This window comes from Etheostoma spectabile, unplaced genomic scaffold (genome assembly GCF_008692095.1).
Source record: "Etheostoma spectabile isolate EspeVRDwgs_2016 unplaced genomic scaffold, UIUC_Espe_1.0 scaffold302, whole genome shotgun sequence".
Classification (NCBI taxonomy): Eukaryota; Metazoa; Chordata; class Actinopteri; order Perciformes; family Percidae; genus Etheostoma; species Etheostoma spectabile.
This window is the reverse complement of record NW_022605581.1, coordinates 731,769-749,507: the sequence shown is the minus strand read 5'-3', so window position 1 is coordinate 749,507 and position 17,739 is coordinate 731,769. Positions and strand designations below refer to the sequence as shown.

At 41.4% G+C, this 17,739-nt stretch overlaps 1 protein-coding gene across 16 annotated transcripts in view; it reads left to right on the top strand.

Annotated features, from left to right (window-relative positions):
• Positions 1-17,739, top strand: part of ablim2 (actin binding LIM protein family, member 2) — a 123,533-nt gene that overhangs the window by 16,806 nt on the left and 88,988 nt on the right. For 15 of the 16 annotated variants that reach the window (XM_032510960.1, XM_032510958.1, XM_032510957.1 and 12 more), the window contains exon 1: positions 12,057-12,289. The exons of the other annotated variant lie outside the window; for it this stretch is intronic. In XM_032510960.1, coding sequence (XP_032366851.1) covers positions 12,274-12,289 — 16 coding nt within the window. In that variant the 5' untranslated portion in view covers positions 12,057-12,273. Of the gene's footprint in view, positions 1-12,056; positions 12,290-17,739 lie in introns of those variants that run through there. 16 annotated transcript variants of the gene reach the window in all.

Below are 17,739 nucleotides of genomic sequence, written 5' to 3'. Positions count from 1 at the left end.
TCGAAGCGAAGCTCTTTACGATAGTCTTGTTCACTTTAGCGCTCCAGGTGTGTCGTGCAGTAACCTGCCCAGGTATGACCTAGTGGTTTCTTGTTAGAGTCAGAACCCTGGTGGGTTTAAAGGGTAACTTGTATGTTGGCTCTCTTTACACGCTAGCAATATTGAGTCTGGGTTTTAAAGGTCTTTCTCTGGATGGATCCTTTCTATAATATTGTCCGACACATCGGAGTCTGTCAGCAGCAAAACAAGCACTTTTGAGAAGGTAAATACAAGCGTGACAATTAAATGACACTATTAACGTACATTTTAGCTTGTTGTCACTAAGACACACAAACATAGGAAACTAGGGTCCCATCACCATAGGCAATTAAGTTAGACAAGCTTTTCTTAACGCTCATGTGGTCCTCGGGTCAAATTTGACCCATTTCCAGTTTTTTTTTAATCACAAAAAATGGGGTTAAAAGTTGACATGGTCCAGTCTAAGGCGATACAGCTGCAATGTAACGTCAACGGGCAAGTGTTCATCGTCCATTTCCGTTTTTTTTTGTTACCGACTGGCTCAGATTGTTTTTCTGACCCAGGTTTTCCACAGGGTACGCGTGTCTGTGCTGCAGTGTTCTGGGTCCGCTGCGTTTTCTTTCTTCCGTCCTCCGCCACGCGCCACACTACGAAAATCTGTTTCGCACAATTGATTGTAGTTCAAGGATCGAATGTTACGTGTACAAGTACGCGATGGAAACTGCTATTTGTCAGTAGTTTTTACAGGACAAATGGTTTTTTTTATTCAAAATGCACTAACAATCTTTCTAGGGGCGGGACTCTCTGGGCACCTCGCGACTCGATTCCAAACCGATCATCGACGCGACAATTTTTTTTTAACGTACATTTCCACGTGTGATTCAAGAGAAATATACATACATCTGAGTTTGTTAGATTATGGCATGTGCAGTCACAGAGAAGTTTGAATGCAATATTTTGTCTACTAAGGTATTTATTATGTCATTATAGTCATGCTTAAGCCTCAAACGCGCTGAGTCACCGTCTCTCTCGGTGATCCTCCATGTCAGAGGCTGAGTCATGGTTAAAGGTGGAGAACATGGGCTGGTCACATGTAATGTGATAAAGTAGATCATCATCAAGAACTTTGTGTGTTTTGCCTAATTATTAGATGACACATGATCTCATCAGATATATATTTGAATCGTTCTAGAGTGAATCACGATGCATCTTTTGAATTGATTGTTTTTCCCAGCCCCAAATCTTGCATCGAATCCTATGACGCGAGCCCCAAAAATGGCATTTTTTACAATCGTACTTGGCATTTTGTATCCTCGTAAATGTCATCGTGCTGCTGTAAATCGCGTCGTGGCTTCGTGGTCTCGGCCCCGGCCGGAAGCGCCGGGACCCAGTCCGGGTCCCGCTTTTGTATTTGTCGTGGATGCCACTCGGCAGCTCTGGTGCTGGATGATTTGCAATGCAGATCCTTTGTCTTTTATTTACACACACACACACACACACACACACACACACACACACACACACACACAACACACACACACACACACACGGTGCCTGCTGCTAAGTCACATGGAAAAGTCCAGTCCAGTCCAGTGTTCCCTGAAGCTTTCCCATTTACTGAGACCTTCCTTTGGTTTAGTGATGATCCGTCACGGCTTCAGACGACAGGGGAAAGAAAGAAGAGCTTAATTGAGGATGTGTGAGAAAGGAGTTGGGGGGGGGGGGGGGGCATGTCACTCTGCTCGCCTTCAATCAGCTCGTTCTTTCCACACGTCTCTGGTCCATCCCGTCTGTTATTTTTGGGTCGTTTTCTTAATAAGCTCCCGCAGAGTGGAGACCGATCACCCGCCTGTCCTCCGTCTCCTAGGTCCTACGTCCTCCTTTACTTCGAGGCCAAATCCTGAAACCTCCAAACAGCTGCTGTACGTGTCGACCCGGTTTCCACCCGGCATTAAGATCCGATCGGCGTGAGCTAACGTTACTCCGTTACCTTAGGCCAATGTTTCCAAAACTTAGGGTCGGGACCCAGAATGGGTCGGGACCCAGAATTTTTTTATTGGGTCGCCAACTGGCGGAGTAACATGCACATCAATCTGATGTAAATGAGCGTTCTCATTGGCTCCACTGGTCTGTTCAGCTCAGATGCTGTGGGGGGGGGGGGGGTGGGGGGTCTCTCTCTCTCTCTCTCTCTCTCTCTCTCTCTCTCTCTCTCTCTCTCTCTCTCTCTCTCTTATCCCAGGAGGGGGTAAGATAATGAGTTGAGAACGGGGTGGGACACAGAAAGGTTTATTTTTACGTCTATAATGGAATAAATATACTTCATATACATTTAAATTCATGGTTTGTTCCTTCTTTTGTCCACAGTTTTAAAATGTAGATGTAACCATGATTCGTGGTGTCTTTTTGTAAACGTGGGTCCCGGGGGAGACACCAAATTTCTCTTTTGGGTCTTGGGTCTTCAAACACTGGATTTAACCCTGGTGTTGCCCTCGGGTCAAATTGACCCGTTTCCATAGTGTTTTATATCAGAAATGTGCATTTCTTTCTATCCAATTGCCCGAAAATAACAGATGATTCCATACAACGTTCTTCAGTTAAAATTAAACATTACTTTCATTGAATTTTTTTGGGCGTTTTATTTACTCTCATAGCATTTGAAGTCTTTTTTTTTTTTTTTTTTTATTGTTTCAAAACAGTATCCGGACTAAACTTTGACATAACATCTTAACTGCTAGTTCAAATAATTCATAATTTCTGCCTTTTCAACCCAAAAAACCCCCCGAATGTATAATTTCATACAAATGAGCTTTGTTGACCGTGAATTCCAAGAATAAAATAGTGTAAAACCTGTTATTAAAACAGCTCAGGTTTTTAAAAATAAATCCCCAAAAGCATGGAAAAAGTGACAAAAACATCGGAAAAGCACCAAAAAAAAAAGTCAATTTTGACCTGGAAGGGCAAGTTCACGGTTAACGGGAAGGGGGGGGGGGGGGGGGGGGTAGGTGGTTGCTTGCTCAAGAGCACTTGGTAGTCCCAAGAGGTGAAGTTGCATCTCCAGTTACCAAGCCACACTCCGAATAGGGACTTGAACCAGCAACCCTCTGGTTCCAAACCCAACTCCCTACAGACTGGGCTACTGCCCCCCCCCCCCCCCCCCCCCCCGTTGCTTATTGCTGTGGACAAAGAAATGTTACAAATGACGATACTCTGCTAAGCGCTAACTAATTTAACCAGCTAATTGAAGTAGCTCTCATTACTATTTGGTTTAACAGTTAACTTCATGCGATATTGTTTGTGGCATTTCTTGTGCGGGGGGGGGGGAGGGTCTTGTGCGGGGGGGGGGGGGGGTCCCCAGTATTCCTTCCTGGGACCAATTTACAGAACCATCGACACCACGCCGCCCAAGACGATCGTCATCAGTTTAAAGAAATCAAAACCACCAGGAATATACGTGTGGAGGAGCCAGACCTTCCTCCACAGCGCTGTGGAGATAGGTCTGACCATGTGAGACTCTGTGTAGGCGGGTCCATCATAGGAGAGGGGGTCACTTGTTTCATGGATGGCAGACCATCCCCCCCTCAGGTCATCTGGTCCAGTTAGGTTCTGAGTGCTTGGCACGGCGCCTAATGAACGGCGCCTGCACACTTCACCATTGTGGAAGTGGCCATTGTTTTAGTGGGTCCCAGAAGATGGAGAAGGTCCAACTTCAGGACCAGTACGCTAAGGGGACCGTAGACCAGCAGAGTGAAGAATGAGCCCATTGTTTCTCTACGCTCGCTGTGCATACAGTCAACCATTGGTGAGTCACGCTACACCATCACAAACATTCAGAGGTCCATCTGTCATGTTGTTGTCCTTGTGTCAAGTTACTTTGTTTTAGCCGGTTCCATGTTTTCTGTTTGTTAGTCAACTTCCTGTTTTATTTTGAAAAATCCACTGTTCGGTTCCATCCTTGGTCACTTGTCTTCCTGTCTTTATTTGTTAGCCCGGCTGTCTGGCACGTCTTGTGATTGTGTTTATTTTTCGGTCTTGTTCTGTTTCCTGTTTTATTGTGACAGTCTCGTCGTCTTGTTTTACTTCCTGCCTTAGTTTTCCCGCTCTAGGGATTTTCAGATGTCTTCCCTGTGTATTTAGTCTTTGTGTTCCCCTTGTCCGTTGTCACATCATTGTTTTTTCTCTCTGTGTGTGTGTGTGTGTGTGTGTGTGTGTGTGTGTGTGTGTGTGTGTGTGTGTGTGTGTGCGCGCGCGTCTACCTGTGTGTGTCTACCTGCCTAGTCTCCGTGTTCCTGTTTTTCCTGTTTTCTCTTCTGCCTCCTTTTAGATGTCATTGTCTGCTGTTTTTCTAGACACCTTTTGTCGGTCTGTTCTTTGGTTTTGTTTATTAAATTACATAACTATAAATACTTTGGGTCCAGGCCAAATCTCCACCCTGACACCATCACCGTCCATCCTCCCCTTAACCCTTGTGTTGTCTTCCCATCAACCTGCAACTTTGGGTTTTCCTGGGCTGACATTTTGACATTTTGACGTTTTTTTTCCTACACTTTTCTCAATTTTTTTTTTTTGCATTTTTTTTTCAATGTTTTTGTCACTTTTTATTGTTTTTGTAGATTTTTTTTCTCCATTTTTTTTGTCACTTCTTCTTAATAAGTTTTCGTCACCTTTTGGCGATTTTTCCGATTTTGTTTGGTCACTTTTTGCAGCATTTAAAAAAACGTTTTTCCCCCCCCCCCATTTTTTGTCCAATTTTTGGTCACTTTTATTATATTTCTTCCATTTTTTTGTCCCTTTTTACCATTTTTTTTTTTTGCATTTTTTTCCAATTTTTTTGTCACTTTTTATTGTTTTTGTAGATTTTTTTTCTCCAATTTTTTGTCACTTTTACCAATTTTTTTTGTCACTTTCTTTAAAAGTTTTTTGTCACCTTTGGTGATTTTTCAGTTTTTTCGGTCCTGTTTTTGTTGAATTTTTCCTGCGGTTTTGAGCTTTTTCCACATTTGTCACTTTTTTTCAACGTTGTCATAGTTGTGACACATAATTATTTTGGAAACGGGTCAATTTGACCCCGAGGACAGCAGGGGGGGTTACCCAAAAAGTGACAAATGTTGAAAAAGCTCAAAACAGCAGGAAAAACTCAAGAAAAACATTTTTTTTTTTTTTTTTTAAATGCTGAAAAGTGCCCAGACAAAATCGGGAAAAGTCGCCAAAGGTGAAAAAAACTTGTTTAAAAAAGAGTGACAAAAAAAAATTGGTAAAAGTGACAAAAACTGGGGGGGGGAAATGGGGGAAACTTTGAGAAAAGTGTAGGAAAAACCATCAAAATCAAATGGAAGAAGAACTCAGCGGTAACGGTGATTTCAAACATTTTTGAGGTTTTTTTCCCTACCACTTTCTCAACGTTTTCCCCCCATTTTTTGTCCAATTTTTTTGTCACTTTTATATTTTTTCCATTTTTTTTTGTCACTTTTACCAATTTTTTTTGTCACTTCTTTTAACAAGTTTTTGTCACCTTTGGTGATTTTTCTGATTTTGTTCGGTCACTGTTTTTGTTGAATTTTTCCTGCGGTTTTGAGCTTTTTCCAACATTTGTCACTTTTTTTCAACGTTGTCATAGTTGTGACACATAATTATTTTTGGAAACGGGTCAATTTGACCCCGAGGACAGCAGGGGGGGTTAACCCGAAAAAAAGTGACAAATGTTGGAAAAAGCTTCAAAAACGCAGGAAAAACTCAAGAAAAACATTTTTTTTTTTTTTTTTAAATGCTGAAAAAAGTGACCAGACAAAATCGGAAAAATCGCCAAAGGTGACAAAAACTTGTTAAAAAGAAGTGACAAAAAAAAATTGGTAAAAGTGACAAAAACTGGGGGGGGAAATGGGGGAAAAACGTTGAGAAAAGTGTAGGAAAAAACCATCAAAATCAAATGGAAGAAGAACTCAGAGGTAACGGTGATTTCAAACATTTTGATGTTTTTTTCCCTACACTTTTCTCAACGTTTTCCCCCCATTTTTTGTCCAATTTTTTTGTCACTTTTATTATATTTTTTCCATTTTTTTTTGTCACTTTTACCAATTTTTTTTGTCACTTCTTTTAACAAGTTTTTGTCACCTTTGGTGATTTTTCAGATTTTGTTCGGTCACTGTTTTTGTTGAATCTTTCCTGCGGTTTTGAGCTTTTTCCAACATTTGTCACTTTTTTCAACAATTTTTGGTCATAGTTCTGACTGATAATTATTTTGGAAACGGGTCAATTTGACCCCGAGGACAGCAGGGGGGGGGGGGTTAAAGACTGAAAACACACTGCCTCTGAGTTCTTCTTCCATTTGATTTTGATGGTTTTTTCCTACACTTTTCTCAACGTTTTTCCCCATTTTTTGTCCAATTTTTTGTCACTTTTATCATGTTTTTTCCTCTTTTTTTTTGTCACTTTTACCAATTTTTTTTGTCACCTTTGGCGATTTTTTTTTCCGATTTTGTCTGGTCACTTTTTTCAGCATTTAAAAAAAAAAAAAATGTTTTTCTTGAGTTTTTCCTGCGTTTTTGAAGCTTTTTACAACATTTGTCACTTTTTTCAACAATTTTTGGTCATAGTTCTGACTGATAATTCTTTTGTAAACGGGTCAATTTGACCCCGAGGACAGCGGGGGGGGGGGGGGGGGTGGTTGGGGTGGGGGGGGGTTAGGGGGGGGGGGGGGGGGGGTTAAAGACTGAAAACACACTGCCTCTGAGTTCCTCTTCCATTTGTAACGGTGATTTCAATGTCAAGGAAATCCCGTTTAAATGATTTTGTCCATCCCCTCCCTGCAGCATGCCAGCTCTGTCCTTGCCTCTGGAAGCGTGAAGCTATTTGAGTCCGGATGAATCCCTGAAGCTAAGTCTTGGTGCTCCATGGGTATTGATTAGGTATTAGCTCAGATCAATATTTAGAGGTAAAGCCAGTCTCACACACAGCTGATCGATATGAAGCCCTGAACATAAATCAGACATCTAGACGACAGCGGTACTGCATGTAGCTGTGCTGTGTACTGTGTAATGACCACATAGAAAGGTAGATCAGGTAGGACGTTGGATAATGGGTAATCAATTGTCTAATCTAGTGATCAACTGATACCAATACCAATAATTAGTAGTTTATGAAACCGACCAAGTTTTGGAACCGATATGTACTCAACCCTCATGTTGTCCTTGGGTCAAATGGACCCGTTTTCAGTATAAAAACTAAAAATGGGCCGTCGAAATGAGCGCTGAAATATATAAACCTTAAAAATATCAAGAAACTTTTGGAAAAACCACGAAAAACGCACCCACAACATTGAAAAACTGACATTTGAAATTTAGGAAAAAGCAATAATAAGGTTGAAAAACCTTTTTTTTTTTTTTTTTTTTTTTTTTTTCATGGTGGACGGGAAGACAACACAAGGGTTAAAGTCAAAATGAAAATCTTTAAATCAAAATTAAGATTTCGGAATGTTCCACACTCCAACACAACATTTTGGAGAAATGCTTCAAGCAATTATTGAATATAACTTTCAACATAGTAACATTAAAGAATAAATTAACACTAAAATAGCTTCCTTAAGGTCAGCCAAGTCAACTTAAATAATCTAAATTAGTTTGTAGACTGCAGTCCCTGGTGTAGTTTTTTCCAAACTACCTTTTAATTTATTAACTTTATTGGTTATTAGATAAATTTAACCCTTTAGTTTTTAGGAAAAAACATTTTGGTCGCTTTTCTTTCAACATTATCGCTATTTCCAACATTTTTTTCACTTTTTTTTTTTTAAATTGTGGGTGCTTTTCTTGATGTGTTTTCTTACGTTTTTTTGATATTTATAATGTTGACTTTTTTTTTTTTTTACTTAAACTGGGGTCAATTTGACCCAAGGACAACCCGAGGGTTAATATCCAATAAAACGCCGATACAGATTATCTGCAAACTGCCAAAAAAGTCGGTCAATCCCAAGTCTAAGGTAGTGTGTATGTCCTTGGTAACTTGTAACTTGCATGTAACGGAGTAATTTCCCAATCTGGATTAATAAAGTCTATCTATATCTATCCATCTATCCATCCATCTATCCATCATCTATCCATCTACTATCCATCTATCTACCTCTACATCTATCCATCTATCTATCCACCATCCATCCATCCACATCATCTATCCATCTATCCATATATCATCCATCCATCCATCCATCCATCATCCATCCATCCATCCACCATCCATCCATCCATCCATCATCCATCCATCCATCCATCACCATCATCCATCATCCATCATCATCATCATCATCTATCTCTATCTATCTATCTATCTATCTATCTATCTATCTATATATCTATCTATCTATATCTAATCTATCTATCTATCATCATTATCTATCTATCTATCTATCTATCTATCTATCTATCTATCTATCTATACTATCACTATCTCTCTATCTTTTTTAAAATTTTTCTATCATCTACTATCTATCTATCTATCTATCTATCTATCTATCTATCTATCTATCTATCTATCTAATCCATGTGTATTGTTGATCCTTCACAAATCAAGTGTTCATTGCATCAACAACAGGTTCTGATAGGACAAGATGTGGAAACGTTGGGGGGGGGAGGAATGGGGAGTGTCCATTTTTAAATTCATTGCTTTTTAACAAAACACCAAAACTTCACCAAAACCAGGTCACGTGGCTCGATCTTCTTTGGGACACAAACAACGAAGAATTGGCCAAAAATATTCTTGCTGTTAGCTCGAGGCCATTTGTCTTTTACCGTGGTCTTATTTCAGGTGATAATTCATATTAATCAGCACTATGTAGATCAGGGGTCTCAAACTCAACTTACTTGGGGGCCCGCTGGAAGTAGAGTCTGGGTTTGGCTGGGCCGCATCAAGTATTCCAAAAAAAAACTATTTCCTCCAAACAGGGCGCGGAACTGCCGGTGCTTTAAACCCCTAGATCTGATATGGTTGGTGCATTTCCCAACAGAGTTCTCAGGCATTTGCAGCAACGAGTACTTAGCTAGCTTGACAACCGTCACGCCGCTGTCAGGAGACTACTACGGTAGCCCATAAGTGACAAGCGCAATGACAAAAAGTTTCAGAACGCGCGGGCCGCACTAACACTTAACTTTGATGTCAAGTAGGGGGCCACAAAATATCTTCCCGCGGGCCGCAATTGGCCCCCGGGCCGCGAGTTTGAGACCCATGATGTAGATGGTTTGTGTGACAACTTGCTGATTGCTAATCTTTAAACTTAACCCTTGTGTTGTCTTCCCATTGACCTGCAACTTTATGTATTTCTGGGTTGAACATTGTGTGGTTCTTTTTCTAAACTTTTCTCAACGTTTTTGTCCATTTTTATTCCTATTTTTTGCCACTTTTTTGGCTTTTTTTTTTTTTTAAATTATGTTTTAGTAACAATTAACAATTTCTTTGCCCCTTTTTACGTCGCTTTTTGAAGGTTTTTTTGTCACTTTTTTTAGATTTTCTCGAGACTACTGTTTTTGTTACTTTTTTTTCCTGCTTTTTTGTAGGTTTTTTTTCAACATTTGTCTCTTTTTTTTGACATTCTTTCGGACGTAAAGCGTTTTTGCAAACCGGTCAAATTTGACCCGAGGACAACACAAGGGTTAATACGCTCTACGTGCCAAACTACAAACCTTTGGCCCCAGCACGCCCCTCTACGTATTGTACAATTTGTAAGAGTCTAACTTCAATACAATACAAGCCACTTGTCCAGTTTCCTGCATCTTAAGCTTGCTACATTTCCCTGAAGGTGAGCTCCGGGATATGTAGTCCTTATCTAGTCCCAGACCTGTAGACTACAGAGACAGGTTATGATGTGACCCACACTATCACAGTGTCAATAAAAATCTGTATTATAAGGAGAAAGTTATTCTTGTCCCTGGGTGTGAACTTAGTGCCACATCATTATCCAAATAACATACTGGCTCTGGTACAGAATCTTAGCTGGATCTATGCGGATACACATCCAGTTAAATCTAAGTAAGCCTGTTAAAAGTGTTTGTAGGTGGGTAATAAGTGGTGTAATAGGTCTATGAGTTTTTAGGTCCCTACACACATATAAAGAGCAGATTGAAACTTCTTAAAGGGCCTGTACCGCTTTGTACTGTTCATCTATTATCCTTTGGGGCCTTTTGGGTCCTGGGCCCTCTATGGGCCCGGATAGCTCGGTCAGTAGAGCATCAGACTTTTCATCTGAGGGTCCAGGGTTCAAGTTTTGAGGGGTGGTAGTAGCTCAGTCCGTAAGGAGTTGGGTTGGGTTCAAGCCCCCGTTCGGACCAAAGTACGGAGTGTGGACTGGTAGCTGGAGAGATGCCAGTTCTTTGCCAAGGCGCTCTTGAGCAAGGCACCGAACCCCCCTCAGTCGCTGTATTTTAGGCCTGTGTCTAGTGTGTAATAACAATAGAGTGTATATTGTAATTTCCCCATAGGGGATCAAAGAGTAGAAATTATGAATTGAAATTATAAATTTTGAATATTTTACCCAGAAGAAATAGTGTACTATGTGCTCTTCTTCTTAAATATCCATTATGTAATTCATTTGGCTACTTTTAGGCAGAAAGAAACAAGTTAAAAACTAAAAATGTGACCTATGTGGCCTTGTAAAGATGTTACAGCTAACGTGCTAGCGTGCTAGCAAACAATTGCCTACTCACACACTGAGATGACATGAAGCGGCATTAGCATTCTTTTGGAGCCATATATGTCCACCTGACGTATGCAAGTGCAATTTGTATTCTCCTTTTAGCTCTTTGTTGGTCTAAACCCACTCCTGGAAAGATGTTTTTGCTGTTTAACTGCTAGATGTTCCACTTTTCTCCTAATCTCTAAGTTGCTAGCTTTGTCTTTGGGTTAGCTAAGGTTTCTTTGCTGCTGTTGGAAATGTTTATGAGAGCTGAGTTTGTGGGACAAAAAAGCAAAACCAGATAAGAGAGGCTACAAAGCTAAGTATAGCTAAAATAAAAACTGCAGTATTAGTGGTACGTCCATGTGGGTTGGTCACTACCAGAAACCACCTTTTCCATATTGAGGAGTTATTTCATCCAGCTAAAAATGGCCTCAAAGTAGACCTCTCTCCAGTTAGCCAAACTAGCTAATAGCTAATCCAGGGGGCTAATCTCTGGGTGTATTTTCAGGGTAGGGCTGTCACAATACCAACTATTCAGTAGTCGGTGCTAATACCAGTAAAATAACCCGATTCTCAATGCCAATTTTGAGACCACGTTAAATCGTCGCTAACGGTGCTAACGCGAACCGGCGGTTATCGGCAGTATCGGTTCTGGTGACATCCCGATTTCAGGGACAAGCATTTAAATTACTAATGTAAAATGCGGGTTTATTTGGATAGCTTGAGGAGGCTCGCCGCTGGCTCGGTCTACACAATGTTTTGCAGAGTCCGCATCTCTCAAATCTTTACAAAAAGGGATGGCGAGTACAAAGTTAGCATGACCACTGTTTGGTGCAGCACCCAAGCAGTTTTGGGCAGGATGAATATAAAATCGATGTGAGCATTAAAACAAACCGACTGCGCCCTTTTGGGCTCTAAGCTGTCTCCATCTTTCAAATACGTCCCCTTTATTGTTACCCGGGGTTTGTGACTTTGTCTCTGGTCACTGTTACAAACATGCCGGGTTGTTTTTTAGGTCTTGTAGAATCTATACCTGTTGATACCGAACATTACAGCTGTAGCATGCTGGGTTTAAGATTTTACAGGTATATCTGGCAACCCGGCCCAAACAAATTCCATCACGGAACGGAAATTTCAAAAGGAGAAAATACTGGCATCAGCATTGATGTCAGAAAAAAAAACTTTGTATAATATCTGATGACATATTGGGGTAATTTTTGGATTCATTACAGTAAATATATTACATATTGGACCTTTAAGGTTGAATTTGTCATGGACGTGAGAGACTGGGACACACCCAGTGATAGATTACCAGGAGGAGGTGTCATTCTCTTTGAGCTGCACATGCTTCTATTAATAACATATAGCTGCATAACTCAGAGAGAGAGAGAGAGACACACACACTCATATGACCTACAGCTCATTCCAGAGATAGTGGGGGACAGAGCGTTCACTATTATTACACCAGAGCTACAGAGCGTGCGGACGATGTCTTGCAACACCACCACAGGACTCTGAACCGATTTTTGGGGATATTATCCACATAACTGTCCCTACAGGACGTGACAAGATATCACATTTGGGAAAACAACTGAGTGACAATGCCAGAGGAGAAAGGTAACGATGACCTTTTAATAAGCTATCTGTGGTGTGCTCACCTGCCTGGGAAAGAAGAAGGGTGTTTGTAGCTAAACTCAACCAGCATTTGACACATTACCTAAAGACAGTGTTTACCATAAACTACAATATTCCTTACAAGGAATATGGAAATCATTCAGAAGTTGTAGGTCGTATGAGTGTGTTTGTGTCCTATTGAAGTAGTTCTTTACCTACAGCTACACAGGCCTCCTGTTATGTAAGGAATAGCACATTGTGTATGACAACAACAAGCCTGGGGTAGCAGGCTGGATACTTGCGCTGCAGGTTGATATGCTGCCTTGCCTGACTGCACCATCCCTGGCAACAACGGTGTTGTCTTGGTCCCCCGCCGGCATCTTTGACACCGGGAGCTCAGCCACTTGGGCTGCTTACAAAGGGGCGAGGGCCATTGAATCACTATGATATTTCCCTAATGATTTACAGTGTGTCTTTAGTATTGCATAATACGATTGTAGTCAATTTGCTCTGCGTCTTCAACAAACCTTCCATAATATTCCAATGGTGACTTGTTTGCCGTGAAAAATAAGCTTTGAAGTCGAGGATTAGATTAGAAGTAGATTTTTGGGTGTGTAAGATTGGGTATTTAGAGAAACAGAACTAATGTCATTTGAGAAAGAAATCCATGCGTGGTTTGGTTTGCACTGTCCACAGATGTCCCAACATGTTCCAATCGTCAACCCACCAGTGTTGGAAGTATTTAGAAGTAATACTAGCATGTCAAATACGCTATTACAAGTAAAAGGTTTGCCTTCAAAAGTTGACTTAAGTAACAGTACAGAAGTATTTGCAGCAAACCGGACTTAAAATGGACGTTGACCCTAGTATTTTTAGTGTAAGAAAACCAGAATCTAATTATATTTGTGATGACACTAATTGCTAAAAACTCAAGCCTTGGAAATATAACCAATTTGGATGAAATAGGTTATTGTTAATGCAGTAATGAACTAAAAACATACCCCATATCGGGGTTTACATTGGTTTACAATTAGAGGTTTGACCAGATCTCGAGAATTTGTTATATCGTGATAATATTGATGACTATTAGCTGTGAGGTAGAAGTAGTAAATATCGTGTTTTTTTCTGAACCTTGGTGGAGTTTCTTAAAACTCAAAGGGGCCGCACGCACAATACTAGCTGAAAGTTCAAGACCCTTATTTGTCCCCGAGGGGCGATTAGTGTTGCTGCAGTAGCAAAGAAGTTGACATACAGTACACGACAACATTAAAAATACAGGGTCAGACCAAATGGGGAAAGTTTAAGTTCAAGTGTGCCTAATGTGCAGACGTTACCTATTCTTTACAGAGTTAAGCAGAGAGATAGCGGAGGGTACGAAGGAGAATTTCTATGTATTTGTTTTGGCTGGTGGCTGACTGAAGCGGGAACCAGAGGGCAGCATCTTAAATTCTGCATGCAGGGGGTGGGAACTATCCGACATAATGGATTCTGCGTTTTTAAGCATGTGTCTGTTGTACAGGGCAGTTGTGGGCTAAGATTGCCTCCACACAGCTCTCACAGACTGCTCCCTCACAGGTTTGGATATCATCCTATGAAATTGCAGCCATACACATACAAAAAAAAAAGTAGTCTCTTACTAGTACCTAAGTAGTTCCCCTTCGAGGGGAACTCGAACCGCGTCGGTTACGACACTATGGGAAAACCTATAGTGTCGTAACCGACGCAGTTTGAGTTCCCCTATCTCGGGGAACAAGGGTTACATACGTAACCCGAGACGTTCCCCTTCGAGGGGAACTCGAACTGCGTCGGTTACGCTATAGGCTTTCCCATAGTGTCGCGTTCCCCTATCTCGGGGAACAAGGGTTACATACGTAACCCGAGACGTTCCCCTTTGAGGGGAACTCAAACTGCGTCGGTTACACTATAGGCTTTCCCATGGTTGATCAGACGCCGGTGCCTAGCGAGGCCTATCATGCGGGCAGAGTACCGTCGGGACAAGTTCTATTTTAAGGGAAAACAGAGGGTTTCTACGTATATGAGACATACCACAGGAGACTGTGTGCCAAACAGCGTGGACTCTCAGGAACTCCGGACCGCAAGCCCCGGTGAGGTACTTGCTAGTGCCCCGGCCCTGGCCAGGGTAGACACACATACAGCAGCAGATTGAGGTCCCCCTCCACATTGTCAGTCGGTGTAGCGAGTCAAAGAGGGTTAGGAATAGTGGGCCAGTGTCTCACTAACCCAGACGTTCCCGTTTGTTTAAGGGAGGGAGAAAGAGGGAATTTTTCTTCGAGGGGAACTCGAAATGCCGGTTACGCTTAGGCTTTCCCATAGGGTCGTGTTCCCCTATTTTCCCCCCTCGGGAAGGACGATCGAAAGGCGTTTTAACCGCGTTAGGGCTATTCATCACGCGAGACGGACCATACATCTCGCGGAGCACATACCAACTGTGCTTAATTAACTGGCGTTTCTACCGATTCCTGTGCACTAACTGGAACCCAACTCCCCCCGACCTCCTCCCCATGGGTGTGTCTGCATGATCCCCGTGCGCCATCGGTGCGTACGAGCACGTGGAATCCGTGCGGTTTAATAATCAGAACGTGTATACGCACGTCATCAGAAAGACTCATCAGTTCGTTAACTTAATAGCGGTCAAGTTGGGTGTTTTTGAACCTTACCAGCTACACTGAAACACTACCATGGCCTGTGAGAGCTATGGCAGCCGTTGGGTCCATAGAGCGCCGCCTCCATTACTCCACATATCGTGCTTTTCTGTCATGTTGAACTGCAACAATAGTCACTCTGCTAGCGCTATACGGAGTAATGAATAGTACTAGCATGGTGATCATTGCTCAGATACCGTGCACCCCCATGTCAGTGCATAGGATGTCTCGTTCTGTGAATAATGGAGCGCCACTGGACCTCTGTGACCTCTTTATCACATAACACGGCAGTTGTGTCCCAATGAGTTGTGAAAGTGTTAGCCTTCCAGACTGGTTGTTCTGGGGTGCGCGTCATGAAAACACCAACCAACCAGAACCACGCTAAGTGTTCTATATGTCGTCTCCCCCCCCCCCATAGCCCCCCCCCCGGTGCTTGTCCACAACAGCCTTGTTAAAGCCGGTCCAGGTTAGGTGTGTGTGTTGGCGTCTAAATGTGGGGCCATAGCTGTGGTTTGTATAGGGAATGTTGCAAAGCTTGTGATGTTTGCCGGTGAGAATACACAGGTGACACACACACACACACACACACACACACACACACAACCACACACACACCACACACCCACACACCACCACACGGTCCACGTGCTCTGACACACACACCCATGCTGCATCCTGGACAACAACACATGCCTCAAGAAGGAGCCTCAGCTTACTCTTTTGTCTTTCCCTCAACATGAAAAAAACACTTTTGTGGTCCCTAACTCAAGGTTTTGTATTAACACTTTTCTTGAAATGTCTTTGTCCCTTTTTGTGGACATTTTGTCATTTTTTTTTGCCATTTTAGCCTTTTTTCCAAAGGTTTTGGCGCTTACTGCCAGTGGTTTTATTCATAGTTTTTGTCACTTTTACCAATATTTTTTACGCTTTTCCCCCCAATGTTTTGTCGCCTTGTTCGACATTTTCGAAAAAAGAAACACACACACACACACACACACACCATACACACACACCACACAGCACTTCAGGGCCAACAGACCATCAAACACATGCCTCAGGAAGGAGCCTTGGACGTTTTACTTAACCCTTGTGTCTTTCGTATTCAACATAAATAAAAACCAATTTTGTTTGTTCCTATTTTCAATCGGTTTGTTCTAGAGTATTTTTGTTGTTGTTTCAACAATTTATCATTTTATCCCTTCAGTGCTTTTGTTGTACTTTTGTCGGTTTGGTTCAACATGTTAAGCCGTTTTGTCATACAAAGTTTTTAAATGCTTACCAGTAGGGGTTTTTTTTCAAATTTTTGTCACTTTCACTAGTATTATTTATACGCTGTGTTTCCCATATTTTTTTCCCTTGTGCTGAGCTTTTTGATTTCCAACTTCGGCAGTCCGCTTACCCCCTGTTTCTGATGTACATAATTTTAAAAAAAAATAATAAAATTCTGTATTGAAAGCGCGTCGTTCATTGATTTTGATCCTGCAGGACAGACATGATGCGGTTGATGGTATTAAGTTGTGTTCTTGTTTGTACGAATTCAAAGTCGAATGACCAGACTGGAGGTCGACTTAGATTATTGAATCCAAAATTATTAACTGAATCATTATCAATTTTTGAGACATTAAAAGCTGTTTATAGCACGGGTCCATTATACAACCCAGCAGCCTTACATCGCATCGGTCTTACTTTCACACACACGCAACATCACACAACATAACACACACACAGCACACATTCAACATACGCACTCCAACTTGATTGTTTTACTCGTGTGGCAGCATAGGGCCCAGCCAATGACAGGGCATCCTGGCTGTGATGTTAACGTTGGCTGCTTGTTGGACTATCTTCTAGCATTAAGTACTCCAGCGACGCCCGTCCTCTTATTCTGGATCCCCAGTTATATAAACAAAACAGCATTATGTCCAGGCCCCTGCCCGCATCACTTTCTCAGTACATTTACTAGGTACAACCCGCTGGACATTTGTGTTCAGTTCTTGATCAATTTGAAATGTCAACGACATATTTGGCCTTAATTTTCGTTGATCTTTGGTTGCTTTTTCATGATTTGAATTCACTCCATGGATCAAGAGTAGGCAGATTTAAAAAAAAAAAAAAAACTACAGTATTTGTCACTTAACAACATATAGATACTTTTTGAAGACTGTATCAACCATGCAAAAGGACACATTGCTCAATGAGACACCACCGAGAGGGACATGTCCAGTCTGAATCCCTTAATGAAGATGGGTGCCGAAAGGAAACAGGCTAGGCTTTATGCACATGCACAACCAAATAATCTTTAAAACACTCTCTCAAGAAAAAGAAATCCTTACATCAACAACTAGTCAAGTAACTTTTAGCTACTGCATGTGACATAAGTGCATATTTGAAGCGATTTTTTTTTTTTTTTTTTTTTTAGCTTTTTGTATAACAAGCTTCTCCCTACAAACCATTTTTACTTGAAAAAGTCAAACAACAAATGGTAAAATCGAACCTTGAAGCCCACCTTAGTTAGACCCGACAACCAATCAAACGCCCCCAAGCCAATTTATGCAAATTTAAGTAATATGCTTCAACTTTTGTCCACATAGTTGCTTAATGAGAGTAGGCCTAACGTACTGTGCGCTAGCGAAAATATTTGTCACTGCATAATATACTGTGGCAACTAATGCATTTATATTATGCTTAATTTACTACTCTTTAGATTAGATTACATTACATTACATTACATTCAACTTTATTGTCATTACACAGGTACAAGTAGTAAGTAAGTAAGTAAGTAAAGTTTAT